Consider the following 19,758-nt stretch of genomic DNA (forward strand, 5'->3'; position numbering starts at 1 on the left):
GTTGGGGTAGAGGAGCAGGAAAGAGCTGAATGTAGTAGACCCAGGAAGTAGAGAAACCCAGGCTTCTGTTCTCTTGGCTGCTGCATGAACTTTCCCTGTAGGTCCCAGCTGAAGCAGGAGGGGTGGGATGACTTTCTTGCATCAGCCATCAACAGCCTTGGAAATACTTACTCCCAGCCTTGGCACCTTGCTCTGGCTACCGGCCCAGGCCTGTTATCTCTTGGGGGAAAAGCAAGGCAGACATCATACATAGGGAAAGAATGACAAAGAAAAGGCTGAGAAGAAAAGTCAGAAGATTAGGGAAACTGAGCCTCTTTCCAGAGCTTGTGGAGTGGCCCCAGACAGTCCTCCACATCCACTTTCTCCTGGGTCAGCACCTACTCCCCCATATTCAACATCTCAGGGTAACCCAGTGCCACGGAAGTTAGGGCCCTGGTACACTGAAGAATAGGATGTGGGCAGTACCAGTTGAGTGCAGTGCATTAGGGGGAGCCCCAGAGGCAGGAGTATCTCTGCACTCTTCTCATTTTCTGGAGAAGGCACTTGGCATTGTCTGCCCTACTTTGCTTTTTCATCCTTGTTGAGATTGGATGGAAAATGTATCAGCCAACTGTGAAGCTTTGCAGAAGAGTCTTCAGACCCTGGCAGGGAGGTCTTGCCAAAGTCTTCTTCTGCCCTTTTATCTCCCAGTATCCTCTCACTCTGATGGCTTGAACAAGCTTCTCCCTTGGCCTCTTGATGTTGGGATGTTGGTTTTCTAAGAGTACAGTCCGGTGCCAAATTGTTCCTCCCTAGCCATGGCAGTGTGAAAAGGAGAAGTTTCAGTCCAGAGGTCACAGAGGGGTCATATCACCAGTTATAAGAATATTTTTTTAGGTGCTGCAGTGCTTTCTCAGCTGTGCAGTATCTGACTGTTCACCCAGGTGATGCCCCCAGCCCTAGCCACTCCCTAGCAGCCCCAGTGAGAGGCCCCAGTCTTGGAAGAAGCCGCCTAGCAGCTGTTTTCAAGTGGCCTCTGCTGCTCCCAACCAGGTTTGAGGAATTACTACTGAGCTCTCCCCCTTACCCAAAGACAAGCTCCTCACATCCTGAATTCTCCTGCTATTTGGATGCTGTATGGAAGTCAACTTGGGAATCCCCTGCTCAAACTTACGGGGTTCCTCTTTGATGTGTACTGCTTCTCCTTCCATTGGTGGACCTGGCCACACCTCTTCTCCCTGGAGACCTTTGCTTAGGCTGTTGCAGAGACCTGTTATCCAGGGGCATACCTGTTGAGGTTTAAAGCCCAGCTGTATGCTTGGGGAAGGTACCTCTCTTGCAGTAGAGAACCGTAATGCCCAACTGTGTCCCCAGGAACCAACAGCCAGAACAGAAGAGTCAGTTTGCTTCTTGACCACCAAAGCCAACTTCTCACCACCCACCAAGAATAGGAAATGAATGAGTGAGGCCTACTGTGCCCCCACTGTCCACAAGCACATACCTCTGCCTCCTCCCACTGTGTGTGTGAGGTTGGGGGGGAACCTACAGGCTGTTTCCTGGCTTTTGTCTGGCCTAGGGGGGGAAGGGTCACAACAGACAGGACTGCTTACTTGTCCCTACCTCCTCCACTGCCATTGTGGGTGCCAGAGCAATTCCTTGGCAGGCCTTGCCACTGAAAACAACATGTTTCCTTCCCCAAGAGAAGGAAAGGGAGGGAAGAGAAAGCAAAACTTGTTGGGAAGCAAGAACAACGTGTCAACATGAAGAGCAAACAAGGCCCTGGACAAAGTGCTAATTGTCACACCAAGGGGAAGGAATGGCATTGTCAGCCACTCAGAAATATCATTGACCTCAAAAATATTATTGACCACAGACGTTTGAATCAGCATCAGATCTGCAGCAGCCGGGCCCCTGCCTGCAGCACAGCCGGGCCTGCCCAGGACAGGCACTAACAAAAGATCACTTTTCAGGTTTCTTTCTGGAACTTGCTGGAGCCTGGGGAATTGATAGGTTGTTGACAATCTTCCCTCACCACCAACCAGCCACTTGGTGTGAGCCCACTGGAGTAAAGTACTGGCCTAGATTCCTCACCCCCTCCCTGGCCAAAGATGCCAGTGGGGAGAGAGAAACCATTATTCTCACAGCTCAGCCAGTTAAATGGTGGTAGAGCCTTGCCCAAACCCCTTTCCCTCTGTGCCTATTTCCTAGCTTTCTCTCCACCTTGATCTCCTGAGGTATCTTTTTAAAATGCAGATGCTATCCAGGTACAGTGACATGAGACCGTAAGGAATTACAAGTTTGAGGCCAGCCTGGTCAATTTAGTGAGACCCTATCTCAAAATTTTAACAAAAGAAGAAGGATTGGGAATATAGCTCAGTGGTAGCGCACTTGCCCAGCATGTACAGTGTCCTGGGTTCAATCCCCGCCACTGAAAAAAAAAAGAAAATGAAGATGCCTTGGCCTTGCCCTGGGCATTCTGATTCAGGAGGACTTAGAGTCTAAATCTCCATATTTTCAAAAGCCTCACAGGGGCCTTTATAGTGGCTCTCACACTCATTCAACTATAATCCCAGCAGCTGGGGAGGCTGAGGCAAGAGGTTCATGAGTTCAAAGCCAGCCTTAGCAATTTGGCAAGGCCCTAAGCAATACAGTGAGACCCTGTCTCTAAATAAAATAAAAGAAAGGACTGGGGATGTGGCTCAGTGGCTGAGCGCCCCTGAGTTCAATCCCTAGTACTGCCCCCACCAAAAAAAAAAAAAAAAAAAAGCCTTGCAGGAAAGTATGCCTCTCATTCAAGGGTCACCTCACTCCATGGGCAGTTTGTACATAAACCTAAATGTTTTATGTGTGGCTCATCATGAGTGAAAATATAAAAGGGTGAAGTTATCATTCTTGTCATTATTACTTCTGCTGTTTTCTGGGCTAGCAGAACTGTTGAAATATAGGGACTCAACCAGGCTAGCCTAAAAATTTGCCCTACTGGATCCACTTGGAAACCATCTTGGGGCATGGTTTGCTTTCCTTTCCAGATGTCTAGCCTGGATTTTTAACAGCTGCATGTCTGTAATACTTTGGGTTCCAGTCCTGTTGAACTGAGGGTGGTCAGGAGCTGTGTGGCTGGCTAGGGCTGGTATTACTAGTTTTCTGGGCCACTGGTAGAAGCCAAGGTGACCTTCACCTCCCCCATCAGAGGAGAGACCAGCCCTAAGTATACAGGTTTCTAAGGTTGGGGTAAAAAAGCATCCTCTTGTCTTGGTGATGAGAGTTTCCTCCTATGCAGGATCATCTTAGGATTCCCTGAGAAGATTCAGGTCAAACACCTAGCAGGGGAGTCACTGCAATTGGTCATTTTAACTGTCACTGTCATAGCCATTCCCATTATTATTTGTGGCAGAGCCAGGCAGCTCCATGGGGACCCAGAGAGCTTCAGGTGCTCCAAGCCCCAGACCTTCACAGACTCTTCCCACAACTACATCACAACGGTGAGTCTGTTCCTCATGAGAGCTCCCAGGAGCTGCTCCATCATAGCTGTCTATCTCCAGTGTCCTGTTGATAAGATCTGTTAACATTCTCAGCTCTAGCTCTGAAATATACAAAGAACAGGGCCTGTTTGTTCAACCCAAGCTTCTAAGGTTTAACTCCCAAAGGAAATTAAATTAGGTGCCTGGAGCTATGACAGTCTGTCGTGTTTCTTTGCAGAGAATGTCACCCTTAATATCATGCAGATCTCATGTATAATTTTTCCCCTTTAATTTTTTAAAAAATAATGTGAAGTTTCCAACAGAAACCAATAAATCACCAGAAGTGAAAATGGAGGAGTGACTAGAATTTGTCCTCCTTTCGAGTCTTGCCATCCCTTCCCCCATCGAGTACAAAATAAGTCCACACACAGATGGTGCAGCATTTGATGGTGGCTCTGCTAAAAGCTTCCATAGCTTACCCTTTCCCAGCACCAGTTCCAGACTTTTGTCAGTGCTATTGGCATTCCCTTTCCTGTTGTTGAGAAACAATTCCCTTTGGAGTCTCACTGGGTAGCCACCGTCTCTGTAACCCTCCCCATGCCCCATTTCACCGTAGCACTAGTTATAGCCCAGACCTAGTGACCGCTCTAGCAGAAAGCCCCTCCCTCAAATATTTATGGGTTAGAAGTGAACCCAGCTTGGCCCAGACTGGAGCCATTGTATTGTAACTGGGTTTGTGGTATGCTTGTATTTGCGCTAGCATTTGCAGAGATGGCAACAAGCCCTGGAAATGCCAAATATATAAATGTGACGTTATACTACTCGAACAGACTGGTGATAACTGGTAGAGAAACTCTGGAATTGGTGGCCAGGGAGGGGTGCAGAGGGATGTTCCCTGGGATAAGAGTATGAAGAGTAAGGGCTTGGGCTGCCGGAAGGTTGGGTATGAGTTTAACTAGGTATAACTACAGTTTAGGAAGAATTTGGAGAAAGAACAAGAAGGGGACACCTCAGGTAGGCACTCCCTTGGGCCAACTTGTTCCTGACTTGTTCCGTTTCTCACTTGAGGCCTGAGCTCCTCCAACAGAAGATTTGGTAAAGAGACATGGGCTAGTGGTCAGAGTTTTGTTCCTAACTGTGGGCTTCCATCCTGGGAAAGATGGGTCCTGTCAGCCAAGGGAGGGCTAGTCCAGTGAAATATGGGCTGCCTTCATGCCTGTCCTTAAAAAATGAATACATGAGGGGCTGGGTTTGTAGCTCAATGGTAGAGCACTTGCCTTAGACATGTAAGGCCTTGGATTCAATCATCAGCACCACATAAAAATAAATAAATAAATAAACAAATAAATAAATAAATAAAGATATTGTGTCCATCTACAACTTAAAGAAAGAAAAGAATACAGGAGCAAATGTCCTGGCACTAAAAGTTCAGGATTTAGAAGCAGTACTTCAGGAATTAAGTTTCCCATCCAGATATGATTGAGATATGGTCTTGTCTCAGCCCCATAGGCCACATGCTGTAACCTATTTGTGCCTCAGTTTCCTCATCTGTAAGGAGACTGAAGGACATAAGACACATGTTCAGTTAGCAGGTACATGGTATGATGGTGATTTTTCTACTCATTTGAGGGTAGTTTTCTCACTTGCCACCCCACCCCATCAACTTCCTTTGGGGTCCATCCTCAAGGACCCTTCTTGCTTGCTTTCCTTTCTCTGCCACTTCACTTTATCTCACATGTGGGAAGCAGGTAGAGCCACAGCCTCGGGGAAACCCTATGGACAAGGACTAAGAGGAGAGAGAGGAAAGGGCCAGAATCTGGAAGAGGAAAGATATCTTTAGCCAAGCCTGAGGTGGTGCAAGCATGTGGTGAGCATGGCTTACCAGACCAATGGGTTGGTTAAGGGGCCCATCAGGTTGAGGAAGGCCTGGCGTTAGAAGGCCTCAGCATCTGTGGGCATTCAAACTGGCTGAGAAATTTTGTTTAGGCATTGAGGATGATGGCTTTGTCAACCAAATAGTAGGATTAGACTGTCCAACCTTAAAGCCTGAGGTGGCAGATATTAGCAGAGTAGGAGACTGAACGGAACCTAGGAAAGAAGCATCTCAGGAGTTTTGAAGAACTCAGCATTGACTGCACCAATAGGGCAGGGGCTTGGGAGCCAGCCTGAAATAACATGAATACTGTAGGTAGAAAGAGAAGTTGAGAGTCCCTTCCCCATCTGTAAAATGAGAGAGGTTGGTCCACAATATTCAAATTCTCCAGCTTAGACATTCTTGGATGTACTTTAAGGGGCAATTCTAGATTCCAGACAGGGCTTGTATTCTAAAGCCAAATAGATTCCTTTTGTCCTACCAAGTCGATGAGAAAGGAGGTGGGAACATGTGAGCCTGATGGGGCAAGGAGGATGTTGGCAACTTCTCTGCTCTATGACTTTCCTGTCCCTGTCCCCCGACCCCACCCTGCATATGCAGGAGCCCTGAACAGCCAAAATAGGGTGGTTTTCCCCCCACACCAGTTTCCATCTCCCTTCTGGGAACAGCACTACCCACCCTGCAGATGTCCCTACCACACCTCCCCACTGTCCTTTGACCCTCTTCCTTCTCTGCCAGACTCTGGTGATATCACAGGCAGGTGGTGGTGGGAGGCATTGGGGGTGTGTGGTTGAGGATAGGTCTCAAGAATTTCCCTCTGTCCCTAGAACTGAGCAATGGGTTGATTCCTCCTCCTTGGCCAGAAGAAAGATCCACAGCTTAGAAGTTGGCAAAAAAAGACCATATATTTAAAAAAATAAAAGTCTGCCTTGTGCCTTCTTCCCAGATTTTGTTGACTGAAGAGTTTGTAGAGAAAATGTTGGAGGACTTAGAAGATTTGACTTCTCCAGAGGAAGTAAGCCTGTTTGATTTCTCTCTCATGGTGGGGCTGTTCTCCAGGTGTGTGTCTACATGTCTGCATCTGCAGGCTTCTCTCTGAGGTGCTGGGATAGGCTAAGAAGTGCCCCCAGAAATGTTAAATGGCTTCATTTCTCTTCTGTTTCCATAAACCACCACCATCCCCTGCTCCACCCCCGCCCTTATGAGGACACCCAGCAAATTGTCTGAATTGCCAGCTCTTAAGAACCTCATTGAAGAGGCAGCCAGGGCCTTCAGGCCAGTACGAGTTCTCCCTAGCCCCTGCTGTTCCCTGGCAGGTTCTGAACAGAAAGCCCATTCTGCTGCCAGAGAACATTCCACTAGGGAGTTCTGGTGGGCAGCGAAGGACTACTGCTCTCGCCTTGGGCCACCCAGGAGCCACTCTTCCTTCTTCCTTTCTTTAGCTCTCCCCTCTTAGTCTCCTCTTCCAGGCTAGCTCAGAGTCTGAGGAGCTGGCAGGTGGGGGTGGGGAATGTTATGCCTTCCCTTGGGTACTTCTCTGGGATACAGGAATGGAGTCCATAATCCCTTTTGTTTTTCTTCCTTGTTCCCAGCATCCTCATTTGTGGGACTTACCTCATCCTGGAAAGTCCCTTCCTCTTCCCGCCCCCCCTACTAACCAGTACCCCAGTGGGACCTGAGTCTCCCTGGCCTGAATGCCTGATGGGCTAGTGGAACATTAGCAAGCTGCCCAGGCCTCTGGAGAGCTCTTCTTGGCCCTCCCTTCCCTGTGGCAGAGACAGACCCTTCCCTTGCCCTGTCTTCCAGGAAATGTGTTTGAGCTCTTTTACTTCCCAAGGGCTAGGCTTTTAAGCTAGAGGGAGGCAAGGCAGGACCTTTCAGCTGCCAGGGCTCCCAGGGGCACATAGGCAGGATATAGAGGCCTCTTTGTTTGTGAGACTTTAAACGCTCAAGGTGGGCTATCCTGGATGGGTCTCTGGGTGGACAGGAGAGCCATTTACCCAAATAAGGCATTGTCTTCTCTATCCTCTGGGATATAGTTTTGATAAATTAATTCATATACATTCCAAAGTCATCAAGCACTCAGTTGGTGCCAACTAATCAACTCCCATAAGTCACTGATCTCTGAGGTCTGGCTTCCCATTCAGTCAGGCCAGAGCCAGCTGCCCAGAAGTGCTTCCGGAGAGGCCTTGTCACACTGGGGTGGCGCTGCGCCAGGCTGCTGCTTTAAGCTTGGGTGTTGAAGGGGTGGGAGAGGGACAGTCCAGGCAAAAGGGATAGGAGCCAGGGGAGCTTAGGAAAGTAGGTCACTAAAAATGACTTTTTTTTTTTTTTTTTTTTTTTTTGCTTTCCTGTCCAAAGGCTATCCCCACACCCTGCCCCACTCTCTACTTTGTCCTGGCATGGACAGTCCCCCATCCAGAGGGAGGGCAGAAGGAGCCAGCCAGGAAGCATCAGGGCCTGTTCACCTCCAGCCCAGCTCCAGACAGGCTGAGAGCAGTTTTCTTCTTTTCATCGTGGCCCTAACTTGTGGCCTAGCTCCAGGACAGTGAGCCTCATAAAAGACAGACCCTGCTTCCAAGCTCCAGTATTAGCCCAAGTCAGTGAACATTCATTGAACACTAACGGTGTGTCAATCTACATGCAAGGTTCTAAAATCCAGAAAAAAATGAGATGTCAGCTTCTTCTCTTCCCTACCATAAGCCCCCATGTAAGCAGGAGCAGAAGAAACAACACAAACTGATCAGTTATTTCTGGGGTAGGATCGGAAGACCCTGGTCTCTTCTCAGTCACCACTCTGAGCTAGGGACCATGGGAAGTGCATGAAAATGAACCAGGGAGAGCAGCATGGGAATTTGTTCCTTCTGAGAATGCACCAGGCTCAAACCACACTGATCCTGCTCCTTTGCTCTCACCAAGGCCACGAATGAAAGTCTGACTTTGGATCTGAACTAGGGCCTCCTTCCCTTTGGACCCTTTGGCAAAGGTATGGAGGACAAGTTTCAGGGTCCTGCCCACACCAGTCTTGAAAAGAGGCCATGGCAATGATAGACCTCAAACCACTTCCCTATAGCATCCTCACCCTGCTCTGGCCTGCCATGTGCCAGCCTCAGGGCCTCAGGGAGCAGATTCCATACATGCTTGTGGCTGGAGGCAGAACAAGGAAGTAAGCAGGAGCGAGATCAGCATAGTTAAAAAAGAGCAGGGAAACATACCTCCTCCAACCTGGTCAGTTATTGGCAGGGCAAGGGGAAAGAAGAGACAAGGGAATTTCAGCAACTTTACCCCAGGTGCCCACCTGGGTCTAGCATTTGAGAATGAAGCTGGTATCCAGTGACCTGTCTTTCCCCCAGCACCCCAGAGATAGTGCCTGGACAAGCATCCTGCCTCTCTCTTGGCCTCCTTCGCTGCTAATCACATGTACTCTGGGTCTGTGCTTGCTTCCTCCACAGTTCAAACTTCCCAAAGAGTACAGCTGGCCTGAAAAGAAGCTCAAAGTCTCCATCCTCCCGGATGTGGTGTTCGACAGTCCTCTGCACTAGCCTGGGCTAGGCCCTGCAGGGGCCAAGGGGAGCCCAGCTGCTCTCTAGTGACTTCCGGTATAACAACTGCATAAGGGAGATTCCCACAAATTAAAAGGACAAGTGTGAGGACGACTGTGCGACTCCCATGTATGGCCACAGGCCCCTGCCTCACCTCCAGCTCAGGGGCCTCGTCCTCCAGCCAGCCAAGTCCACGTAACCAGGCCCTCATCCCACTGGACCAGTGAGTGGGCACATGTAAACCCTCTCCACCCCTGGCACCACGGGTTCTGGTTTGAGATTTGACTCTGGATCCTTGATGTGCCCTTGGGTGGAGATAAGCCTTGTCCTCACCTACCCCTGCCACTCAGCCCAGTGTGGAGTACACATGGGTGGCTGCCCAGTTCAATTCCATACGTCTTTGCTCGTTGAGCTGCTCCAGTCATGGAATGATTCCTACATTTGATTTTTCTTCTTTATTTTGTAGAAACCGAACGGTATTTTATTGTGTGGCAAAGATGTCCAGAAGCCGTCTGTATATTGTTTTTTAAGCAGAACTTTATTCCCAGATGAACTTTCCCATTCTCTCAGACAGGGGCCTCTGTCTGCCCCTGTACTTCTCCCAGAGAAGGATTCCAGGTCCTGGAGCAGTCCCTGCTTCCCAGAGGAACTTTTCTTCCCATCTGGGCCGGAGGAACCTGGATACTGTCCATACAGCCTTGAGCCCAGTGTAGCTGGTGCCAGAAAGCAGTACTGCTGCTGTTTTCCAAGTGAACTGGGCTCCCACAAGGTTCAGGAGTCATTAGGAACTCAAAGATACTGGTGGCCCCAGTCTCAACTTCCAGGCCTTTCCCACTCACCAGACCTGCCATCAATTTGTTATCCTGCCATCCCAACCATTGCACACCATTGCACACCTCACAGACCATCCCTACCTGCTACTCAGGGTCTAGGTCTTCAGCTCTTTGACCACCCCTGTCCCCTTTCCTCATCCCCTAGGCTTGCCAGCACCCAGGCTACAGTACTCTGGCTTATTAAAAATTGAAAAGTCAACCTTTCACCATTTCTTTCACTTTGATTTTGCCTGTACTGCTCTCTGCCAGCTCCCCACCTCCACCCACCCCACCCCAGTCTTCCCTGCATCCATTATTTTCTTGTTTTTCATTCTCTGTTCCTTGTCCTGTCTCCTTTCTTACATCCTGGCCTCCTTTTTTTTTTTTTTTGGGGGGGGCGGGTGGGTACCGGGGATTGAACTCAGGGGCACTTCACCACTGAGCCACATCCCCAGCCCTATTTTGTATTTTATTTAGAGACAGGGTCTCACTGAGTTGCTAATGCCTCAGTTTTGCTGAGGCTGGCTTTGAACACGCAATCCTCCTGCCTCAGCCTCCCAAGCTGCTGGAATTACAGGCATGTGCCACCACGCCCAGCACATCATGGACTCTGTGGTCCTTGGTCCCTCAACCCTAGTATTACAGATCGTACATTTTGCCTTCTAGAAGCCAACCTGTCTTTGACCCAAAGTTTTAGAGTTAACTCTTGAGTTATCTCCCACTTCTTACCTGGAATTAGAAAGCCCCTTTCCTGTCCTCTTAGTCTCCAACTCCAGGGGGCTACTTCAAAATCACCCTTCATACCTCTCCAAAGCAAGTCATTCTGTCTGTCAAGGACCATGAAGAACTCTTCCCTGGCTCTGTTCACCTCCACCACCTACATGGGCACCTACCAGCAAGCATCAGGAGGCCAGAATAGGGTACAGAATCCCTCTGATAAGATAACCAGCCTCTGAGAGCTGCCTCCAAGGTCATGAGGATGCTGGCTAGAGTCTCCAAGGAATTTTGGACTTCCAAGGGTCCACTAGGCCCAAACCCTCTGTACAACTCCAGGGTTATCCTATTAACTCTACCAAGCTCAGAATGTCAAGGCAGATAGCCTGGAGCATATGAGAGAGACTGGCCTCAGGCCTTCCAGCCAAGAAGCAGCCTGCTGCCCTGAGAATTTTCCCTGAAGGATGCTGGATGATCTTCATCCACCATGGCAGCCCCACCTTTGAAGATCTTGTCTTCTGACATTTCATGGGCAGAGAGGTGCCATCAGTTTGTTATCCTGCCATCCCAACCAGCATCTCCCCAAGTTCTCCCTTCCTGGGAGCTGCCTAAGGGATCCCCACCTTTATCTGCCTGCTTTGTGGGAATAGGTACATTTTCTGAGCTATATTTTGTCATCAGTCCATGAAACATCTGGTCAACAACTTGCCCCAGATCTGCAGGACCTTTACAAACTGAATGACAGCATCATCTGCTTGGTGGCCCTGAGCTTGGGAAGTTGGGGATGGTAGGAGGGAACAGGAAAGTACTGAGTGATAAGCCCAGGAAGCCTGGGGCCCCTTTCTGCCCCCCACCACTTTGGGAGCCTCATGAACATCCAAGATCCTGCTGGTGCTGAGCACCCATTATTTCTCTACAGAACATTGGCTCCAGGAGAGTGATAAGGCCTCAGCCATCTTTCATCTGGTCTTTCCCATGGATTCTGAGGTTTCTCAGGGAGGAGGCTCTCCAGTGAGCTCCTGGTTGGTGAGAGGGGACCCTGACAGGATCAAGTTAGACTGACCTTGTATGGTGCCCAGCACAGCTTCCAGCACATGGTGGGTACTCAGTAAATGAACCCCTTCTTTCCCTCCTTGAAGCTATATGGATCAAGGAGGCAGGGACTCTCTGTCTCCCTCTGTCTGCCCCTTCTTCAGGCTTGTCCAGTCCTACCCCATCTTTCCAGGTCCCTGGTACTAAAACTTCAGAGAAGAAGGGGCTCCCTGCTTGCTGTACCTGCTGCTGTCTAAGGCAGACTCCTGTGGCTGTTAAGGTCCAATATGGCTGCAAGAGGATGGCTGCCATTCTGAGGGGGCAGGGAAACTCCTGCAAGGTCTCTGGCCTGGCAGGGATGTTGGTGCCTCCTATTCTTCCATGGGCAAGGCTCTAGGGCAGGAACTAAGAAGCCCTGGGTTGAGTCTAAAAGGGCTAGAGAATTCTTAAAACCAGACCCAAGGTCTTGGGATGGTTTCTGAGATTGAGTTGAGAAGGGAGAGAAAAACTGAAGGTTGGTGCCCCTATGGGGCAGACCAGTGGAACTCCCTGGACTATTTTTTTATGTGATCTTCCCTCTCTGCCTTCCAGGACCCGTATGCCATGTGAGGTGCCTGGGTCCCTGTTTCAAGTCAGGAGCCCTGTAGGAAGACCCCTCCTTTTGTACAAGTACCTGAATGCTGCAAGAAGCAGATTTTGTAAAATTTTATATTAGTTTTTTTAATGTCAGTGGCGACTCGGTTCCTGGAGCTGCAGCCAGCCTGAGGCTTTTGTAAGAAGTTTTGAGTGACTCACTTAGATGACATTGTTCCTTCTTGCCCCTCTTCCTCTGTGTAATCTAAGTGCATTAAACATATATGCAGAAGTGCCTGAGTTGTGTGCTCCTTTCTGGCTGCCTGGAGTAGTGGAGCAGGAAGCCTGGTGCCCAGGTAGGGGAAGACCTAAGGAGTATTGTTGGGAGTGCAGAGGGTGCAAGGCATGGGGTCGCCTAACTGGTGACTCTACAGTCATGCAGAAAAGTGGGATAGGCTTTCCCTCACGGGTCTTGATTTTTCTAAGGTCAGAGGGTTGGAGCGAGGAACCCAGTCTGAGTTGAGTGGGTGGGACCTTCTCTCTGCCACTTTCTTATTCTTCTCACCAATCCCTGCATCCCCTTTAGAAGAGGGGCCCAACAGGTGGGGAAGGTAGGACTTCCTCACCTCCAGTTTGAAAGTCCTGTTCCATCTTCCAGCTAACTATTCCCCTCATCAAGCATTTAAATTCAACCTCCTTACCTAGGCCTAGGTTCAGGACTCAGGATTGGAAGGAAGGGCATCTCAAAACCAGCTGCACTCATGGGTGGATACAGGCCAGCCCACACTTGTTATCAACTCTTCTAGGCCTGGGCTAGGTGGATGTATCTTCCTTCCTTGGACTGCCCTGCAACTACTGCCTCTCCAGGACCCATGCTGGGGGGCCCAGGGAAGCAACAGCCTAGAATCCTAGGCAGACAAGGTGGTGTCTGCATCCAGACAGAGTTCCTGAAACCTGTGAGATCGCCCAGGACCTCACACATTTTTTTTTTTTTTTTTTTTTGGTACCGGGGATTGAACCCCAGGGATGCTCAACCACTAAACTACATCCCCAGCCATTGTTTTTTTTTTTTTGAGACAGGTCATGCTCCATTGCCCAAGCTAGCCCAGAACTTTGTGTCTTACTGCTAGACCTGATTTTCTTTTTTTTCTTTCTTTCTTTTTTTTTTTTAAAGAGAGAGTGGGATAGAGAGAGAGAGAGAGAGAGAGAGAGAGAGAGTTTTAATATTTATTTTTTAGTTCTCTGCGGACATAACATCTTTGTTTGTATGTGGTGCTGAGGATCGAACCCGGGCCGGACGCACGCCAGGCGAGCGCGCTGCCGCTTGAGCCACATCCCCAGCCCCTAGACCTGATTTTCTGTCTTGGCAATTGACAGGGCTTTTTCTTCTGGTCCTCAGGATGGGCTGCAGCACCCAGGGCTAGGACAGGCAAGGAGAGGGGGTTGTCAGTCTTGTGTAAGAACTCTTAGTTCTTGTCATCCTTTATGAGCCCCAGCTGCTTGGGGGGACTTCTAGGAGGAGATCAGTACCCCTTCTTCCCCTGTGACCTCTTATTGAACTCTGGCAAGGGGCTGGCCCCTGGCACATAGGGGTAGGTCCTACATGAGCCTCAATCCCTCTGATGGCCAGAAAAAGGGAGCTAGAAGGATGTGAAGCCAGGCTGACAACCACAGGATGATCCGTTTGTCAGCCAGGCTGACAACCACAGGATGATCCCTTCCCCTTGCTCCCTGGAGATGGGGCACTTACTTCACCCTCCTCATCTGACTGGCCTCAAAAGACCCAGGGTCAGGGTGAGGTTCTTGCCCCAAAGAATGCAGAATAGTGGGTTGGGATTGTGGCTCAGCGGTAGAACACTCACCTACCATGTGTGAGGCCCTGGGTTCAGTCCTCAGTACCACATAAAAATAAATAAAGATATTGTGTCAAACTACAACTAAAAAATGCAGAATAGTGATACCCTGTACTTAGGTGGTTCTGGGAGACTGTACCGGCTGAGGTTTTTTTCTGGAAAGAGAAGGGCTCCTGGGCCTACACCAAAGTCTCTAGAGCAGAAAATCTGCAATGTGACCTTTTTTTTCTTTTTTCTTTTTAGTACTGAGGTTCAACCCAGAGCCTCACAAGTGCTAGGCAAGTGCTCTGCATCCTCAGCCCTGCCATGTGATTTTTAATGCTCCTTCAGAAAGGCTGTTATATTCTGCCGGGTATCTGCTTTGCCTTATCTGGGGAGGGGGGATATATGCCCCAGGACCACGGGGCTGGACAGCCTGAGAGATTGGCCAGACAGTCTTGACTAGAAGGAGAGTGCAAGCTGGGAGTGACTCAGGCCAGCCTGCCAGGCACCAAGGCAGCTGCAGACCACAGAGAGGGAGGAAGGAGGTGCCGAGAGCAGGATGGGGATGAGGGGATAATTTGATTTGCTGGCAGGAAAAGGGAAAGTGTATTCCCAGACTGTATCGGCAGTGCAGGATGTAGTTTACAAAGGGCAACCATCTACAGGCCCCTTCTGGGGGCATGCTGGGATTGACCCGGTGCTCTTCCCCTTCTCCTCAATGTACGAAGTCCTCAGGAGAGAGCTGAGTGTAGGCAGAATGGGGGAGGAGCAGTCAACTGGTGGTGGATATCTATGGTTGTATGAGCATAGCTTTCTGAATAACTTGAGGGTTGAAGGAGTCTTGGCCAGAAAACCAGGGGCAGGGAACTGTTCCTTCTTTACCCATTTTACCCAAACTGCATCTTCCCCGCATCTCAGTACCATAAGAGCTCAAAAGTCATGAAGAATAAAGCTACCAGGTGGCCACCTGTGCAAGACATGAAGGCCACTGTGCACAGTTGAGCCTCTCCAGTAACACTGTGGGAACAGTAAGAACTAGAAAGCACTCAGTTATTCTTTCAGCAAAAACATGCCAAAACTTAAATTTCATGAAATGGATACAGGCCCTGCCTGAAGGAGTTCATTCTACAGTGGAAGAAATGCACGTAAACAGATGCAAGCAAGAGTCATGAAAAATGAAGGCACTGCGCAGCTTTCTATCCTTCTGTCCTACTTCTACCACTTAGTTACCAATGTGACTTCAGGTTAACTAAGCTATGCCTCAGTTTCTTCACCTACAATGGATATTTGCCTCACAGAGCTTTTGAAAGGCTCATGTGAAACAACAGACACGAGATGTCTGGTATCTACACCAGTCTGGGGAGATTAAAAGGCTTCCTGAAAGAAGTGACATCTAAATTAAAATCTTAGGAACATCTATGGATGAGTCAAACAAAAGAGGTGGGGACTTTACTTTCAAAAGCTCTCCAGGCAGACAGAACAACAAGAGTAAATGCCTCAACACTCTTGGGAGCTATTTGGTTCAAACTGTTGAACCAATTGAGTATATGGCTTAAGGCATCAAACTCATTTTAGAATCATGCCACTGCCTACTGGATGGACAATGTTTTAAAAGGGAGTAAGAATGGAGGCAAAGTGACCAGTCAAACATGGCTTAAGTAGAAGAGTAGGATGGACAGAGTAGGATTCATTCATCGAGCATCTACTATGCTATGTCTCATTCTAGAAGCTAGGAATATAGCATTAAAGAAAATCCCTCCTGGGATGGGGTTATAATTCAGTGGTAGAGTGCTTGCCTCGAATGCATGAGGCACTGGATTTGGTCCTCATCACCACATAAATAAGTAAAATAAAGATATTATGTTCATCTACAACTAAAAATTTTTTTTAAAAAAAGAAAATCACTCCTTTTACATTTTATGATGAGAGATAATAATTGTTAAAGGTATAATACATAGTACATGGAGATATACTCTGTGGAAAAAAGCAGAGGGGGAGGAATAATGAGAGCTCTCATTATTTGACTTACATTATTTATTTATTACTCAATTAAGCACTCAGTTCTTTTTTTTTTTTTTTTTAAGTATTTTATTAGTTGTTGTTGGACCTTTATTTTTATGTGGTGCTAGGCAAGCACTGTACCTCTGAGCCACAACCCCAGCCCTACTCAGTTGTTCTTTAGGAAAACTATTTAGGACCTACTGAAATATTCCAAGCAATAGACAGTGATGAAATGTATTTTTATAAAAAAGTCTATTTTAAAATAGATCAGGGAAGGCCTGATTACAGGTAACATTTGAACAAAGGACCGCAATGTCAGGAAGAGGTGAACTATAGAGCAATCTGGAGGAAGAAAGGGCTTCACAAAGTGAAGAATAACCACAAAGACTAAAAAGGAACACATCAGGTATGTTTGAGGAACAACAGGAAAGCCAAGGTGACAGGAGCAGAAGGAAAGGGGAGTGAATAGGAAGTGAGACCAGCTGGTTACCCACAGGTGAGATTGTGTGGGGCTTTATAGGCAATTATAAAACTTCAACTTTCATTCTTGGAAGCTATTAGAAGATTTCAAGCAGAGGAGTGATGTGATTTGACTTACATTATTTATTTATTTATTTTTTATTACTCAATTAAGCACTCAGTTGTTTTTTAGCAAACACATGCCGCTACTCTCATGCAAGGAGATGGACACAGGCCCTGCCTGAAGGAGCTCATGGTACAATAGGGAAATATAAGGAAACAGACCCAGAAAGAGCCATGAAAGATGAATGTATTTATAAATAAAATTATTATTTATTAGCTAATTTGTTCATTATTAATAAATAGTGGAGTCTCACCATGTTACCCAGGCTGTCTCAGAAGTGATGGGCTCAAGTGATCCTCCCTTTCAAGACTCCAGAGTAACTGGGACTACAGGCACATATCACCACTCCTGGCTGCTGACATATTTTTATAATTTTTTTTTTTAGTTGTAGATGGACATAATACCTTTATTTTACTCATTTACTTTTATGTGATACTGAGGATGGAATCCAGTGCCCCCACGTGCTAGGCAAGTGCTCTGCCTCTGAGCTACAGCCCCAGCACCTGCTGACATATTTTTAAAAGATTATTCTGACTACATTGTTGAGAATTCACTCCTGGAGGTAAGGACAGAAACAGGGAAGCCAGTAATGGAGATGTTAAGAAGTAGTCAAGGATGACTGGAGCAGAAATTGTATATTTTGGACACTTTCAGTTTGAGATGCTTGTACCTTCAAGTGAAGATGTCAAGATGAGCAATTAGTATACGAGTATATAGATATTTAAGAGTAAGATCTATCTACAGGACCTGATACTGATCAATTAGATAAAATAGATGAGAGACAAAAAATGTTCAGGTTGTCTCCCTGATCCTTGGTTTAGTAACAATTAAATAGTTGATGGATCGATCCACTGACTGAGATTGGGAATCTCAGACAGAGCGAGAGGCTAGGATATGAAGAGATGAGGAGTTTAGATTCCAATTCATTGAATTCAAGGTAATTGAAAGAAATCTGTGTGAAAAGCTTCTGCAACCAGGACAGTGATGATTTATTAGATACTTTTTAGTAATGGAACTACCTCTTTCTGAGGCCAAAATCCAAGAGAGAGAGAGAAACTGGAGATATTGGCTGAAGAGTCATCAGCATATAGACAGTAATAAATACTGAGGACTAAATGAAAGGCCCCCAAGGACAGGTAGAGATTAGTAAGAGGATGGAGAGAAGGACTCTGAGGACTGTCAATATTGCTGAATTGGAAATTGCTGAGTTGAGAAGTTAAAAGATGAGAAAAACAGAACAGTATGATGTCTTTCAAGTGAAGTTGAGAGTTGAGAAAAATGAGGAATTAGAAGAAGGCCACTGCGCCCAGCTGAATTTTTAAATATTTTTAAAAATATTTTGTTTAATTAGTTGGATCTATATTTTATTCATGTACTTATATGGGTGCTGAAAATCACATGCTAGGCAAGTGCTCTACCAGTGAGCCACAACCCTAGCCCCATCAAACTGAGTTTTTGATCTTCCTGCCAAGCTGGCTCTAGGAGTCATTTTAGAACATTTTGATCAGTTGGATGTGTGGTAGCACAGGCCTGTAATCCCAGAAACTTGGAGGCTGAGCAGGAGGATCACAAGTTCAAGGCCAGCCACAGAAATTTAGCAAACAACTAATTGAGACCCTGTCTCAAAAAATAAAAAAGGCTGGGGATATAGCTCAATGGTTAAGTGCCCTGAGTTCAATCCCCAACACCCCCCCCCCACAAAAAAAAAGGGTAAACAGGGATGGGGGTGTAGTTCAGTGATATAGTGCACACATAACATGCATAAGGCCCTGGGTTCCACCCCCAGTACTTCCCAGAACTGCAAAAATTAAAATAAATAAAAATAGGGCTGGGGTGTAGCTCATTGGTAAAGCACTTGCCTAGAGTGTTCCATCCCAAGCACCACCACCACCAAGAATAAAAAGGTAGAGAGAAGTCTGTGTGTTATTATTTATTTACCTATTTTGGTACCAGGGATTAAACCCAGGGGTGCTTAGCCACTAAACCACATATATTTTATTTTCAGGGTCTTGCTAAGTTGTTGTGGCTGGCCTCGAACTTTTGATCCTTCTGCGTCAGCCTCCTAAATTGGTGGCATTACAGGTGTGCACCATGACTGGCATATAGAGAGAGGATTATACTACACACAGTAAACTTTTATTTTTTTCTTTTTGGAGGAGCAAGGGAATTGAACTCAGGGTGCTTTGCCATTGAGCTACATTCCCATCACTCTTTTTTTTTTTTTTAATTTTGAGACAGGGTCTCACTAAATTACTGAGGCTGGCCTTGAACTTGTAATCATCCTGCCTCAGTGTCCTGATTCACTGGGATTACAGCACCCTGCTTTACATACAGAGATAAGTACATTTTTATCTCATTCCTACACCCCTGAGATGGAATTTCTATTGTTGCATGGATTCCTCTCTACCTCATATCTAATCCATCAGTAATTCGGGTTGTTTCTACTTCCAAATATATACCAGATCTCACAGCTGCTCACAAACAGTTTAAAATCCAAATTCCTCACTATGACCTGTAAGGCTCTGTGTGTTCTGGCCCCTACCTGCCTTTCTCCTTCCCACACAGCCTTTTTCTGCCCTAGGACATGTTTGTTCTATTGCTTTTTGCATTTGTTTTTCCTTCAGACAGGCGCACTCTTCTCTTCTCGATGTTGTTACTTGCCTGATTCCTCCTGAGCATTCAGGTTTCAGCTCAGATGTCACTTTTGTAGAGCCTTTGTATGTGCCTCTTACTCTCATCACAGAAAGTATCCTACATATATTTAAATTTAAAAAAAATTTCATGCATTTGCTAGGGAATCAATCCCCAGGGCCTAGAAAAATGACAGACACAAGAAGTCTTTTGTTATACTATGTATTTGTGGACTGACCAATTAAGGCAAATTACTTTAATTCTTTAAGCCTCAGCTTCCTTATAAATAGAAAAGGAATAATAATGCCTATCTCTGCTCGGTAGTTTTAAGCGTCAGGGATGTGAAGACAAGTATTAAAGACATCAGGAAATTGCCCCACAGTGAACCTTTGCAATTCTCCGTTCAGTTCCACAGGACAGATGAGCAGACTCATTAACAAACCTTCCTTTCCCTCAAGTAAAAAAGAGCTACCGGTGAAGAGGCCCAGGAAGAAGTGGTCCCACTACGAACTGGCATTATCGCCTGTGTAAGATACACAGAAACCCTCTCCCAACCCAATGTTTAACATACTGAAGTTAGTGAGCCAGTCACGTCAGACTCTCGGGGTTGCCCCGCCTTAAAGAGGCGGAGCCCCATCTTGGGGACCAATAGCATAAGCAGATTCTGGAACAGCCCCAGTTCCAGACAGGGAAAAGGGGAGAAACCAGGCGCCTCTGCAGCT

At 47.1% G+C, this 19,758-nt stretch overlaps 1 protein-coding gene across 8 annotated transcripts in view; it reads left to right on the top strand.

Moving 5' to 3' along the window:
• The window catches only part of Sufu (SUFU negative regulator of hedgehog signaling), a 111,883-nt gene extending 99,633 nt beyond the window's left edge, over positions 1 to 12,250 (top strand). For 2 of the 8 annotated variants that reach the window (XM_076834415.1, XM_076834417.1), the window contains exons 11-12: positions 6,260 to 6,328; positions 8,766 to 9,892. In XM_076834415.1, the coding sequence (XP_076690530.1) occupies positions 6,260 to 6,328; positions 8,766 to 8,855 (159 nt within the window). In that variant the 3' untranslated portion in view covers positions 8,856 to 9,892. Of the gene's footprint in view, positions 1 to 3,373; positions 3,533 to 6,259; positions 6,329 to 8,765; positions 9,893 to 11,300 lie in introns of those variants that run through there. The other 6 variants (XR_013088780.1, XR_013088779.1, XR_013088781.1 and 3 more) reach the window with 6 other exon arrangements.
• The last annotated feature ends 7,508 nt before the right edge of the window (positions 12,251 to 19,758 follow it).

The sequence above is a fragment of the Callospermophilus lateralis genome, chromosome 15 (assembly GCF_048772815.1).
Source record: "Callospermophilus lateralis isolate mCalLat2 chromosome 15, mCalLat2.hap1, whole genome shotgun sequence".
NCBI classification, from domain to species: Eukaryota; Metazoa; Chordata; class Mammalia; order Rodentia; family Sciuridae; genus Callospermophilus; species Callospermophilus lateralis.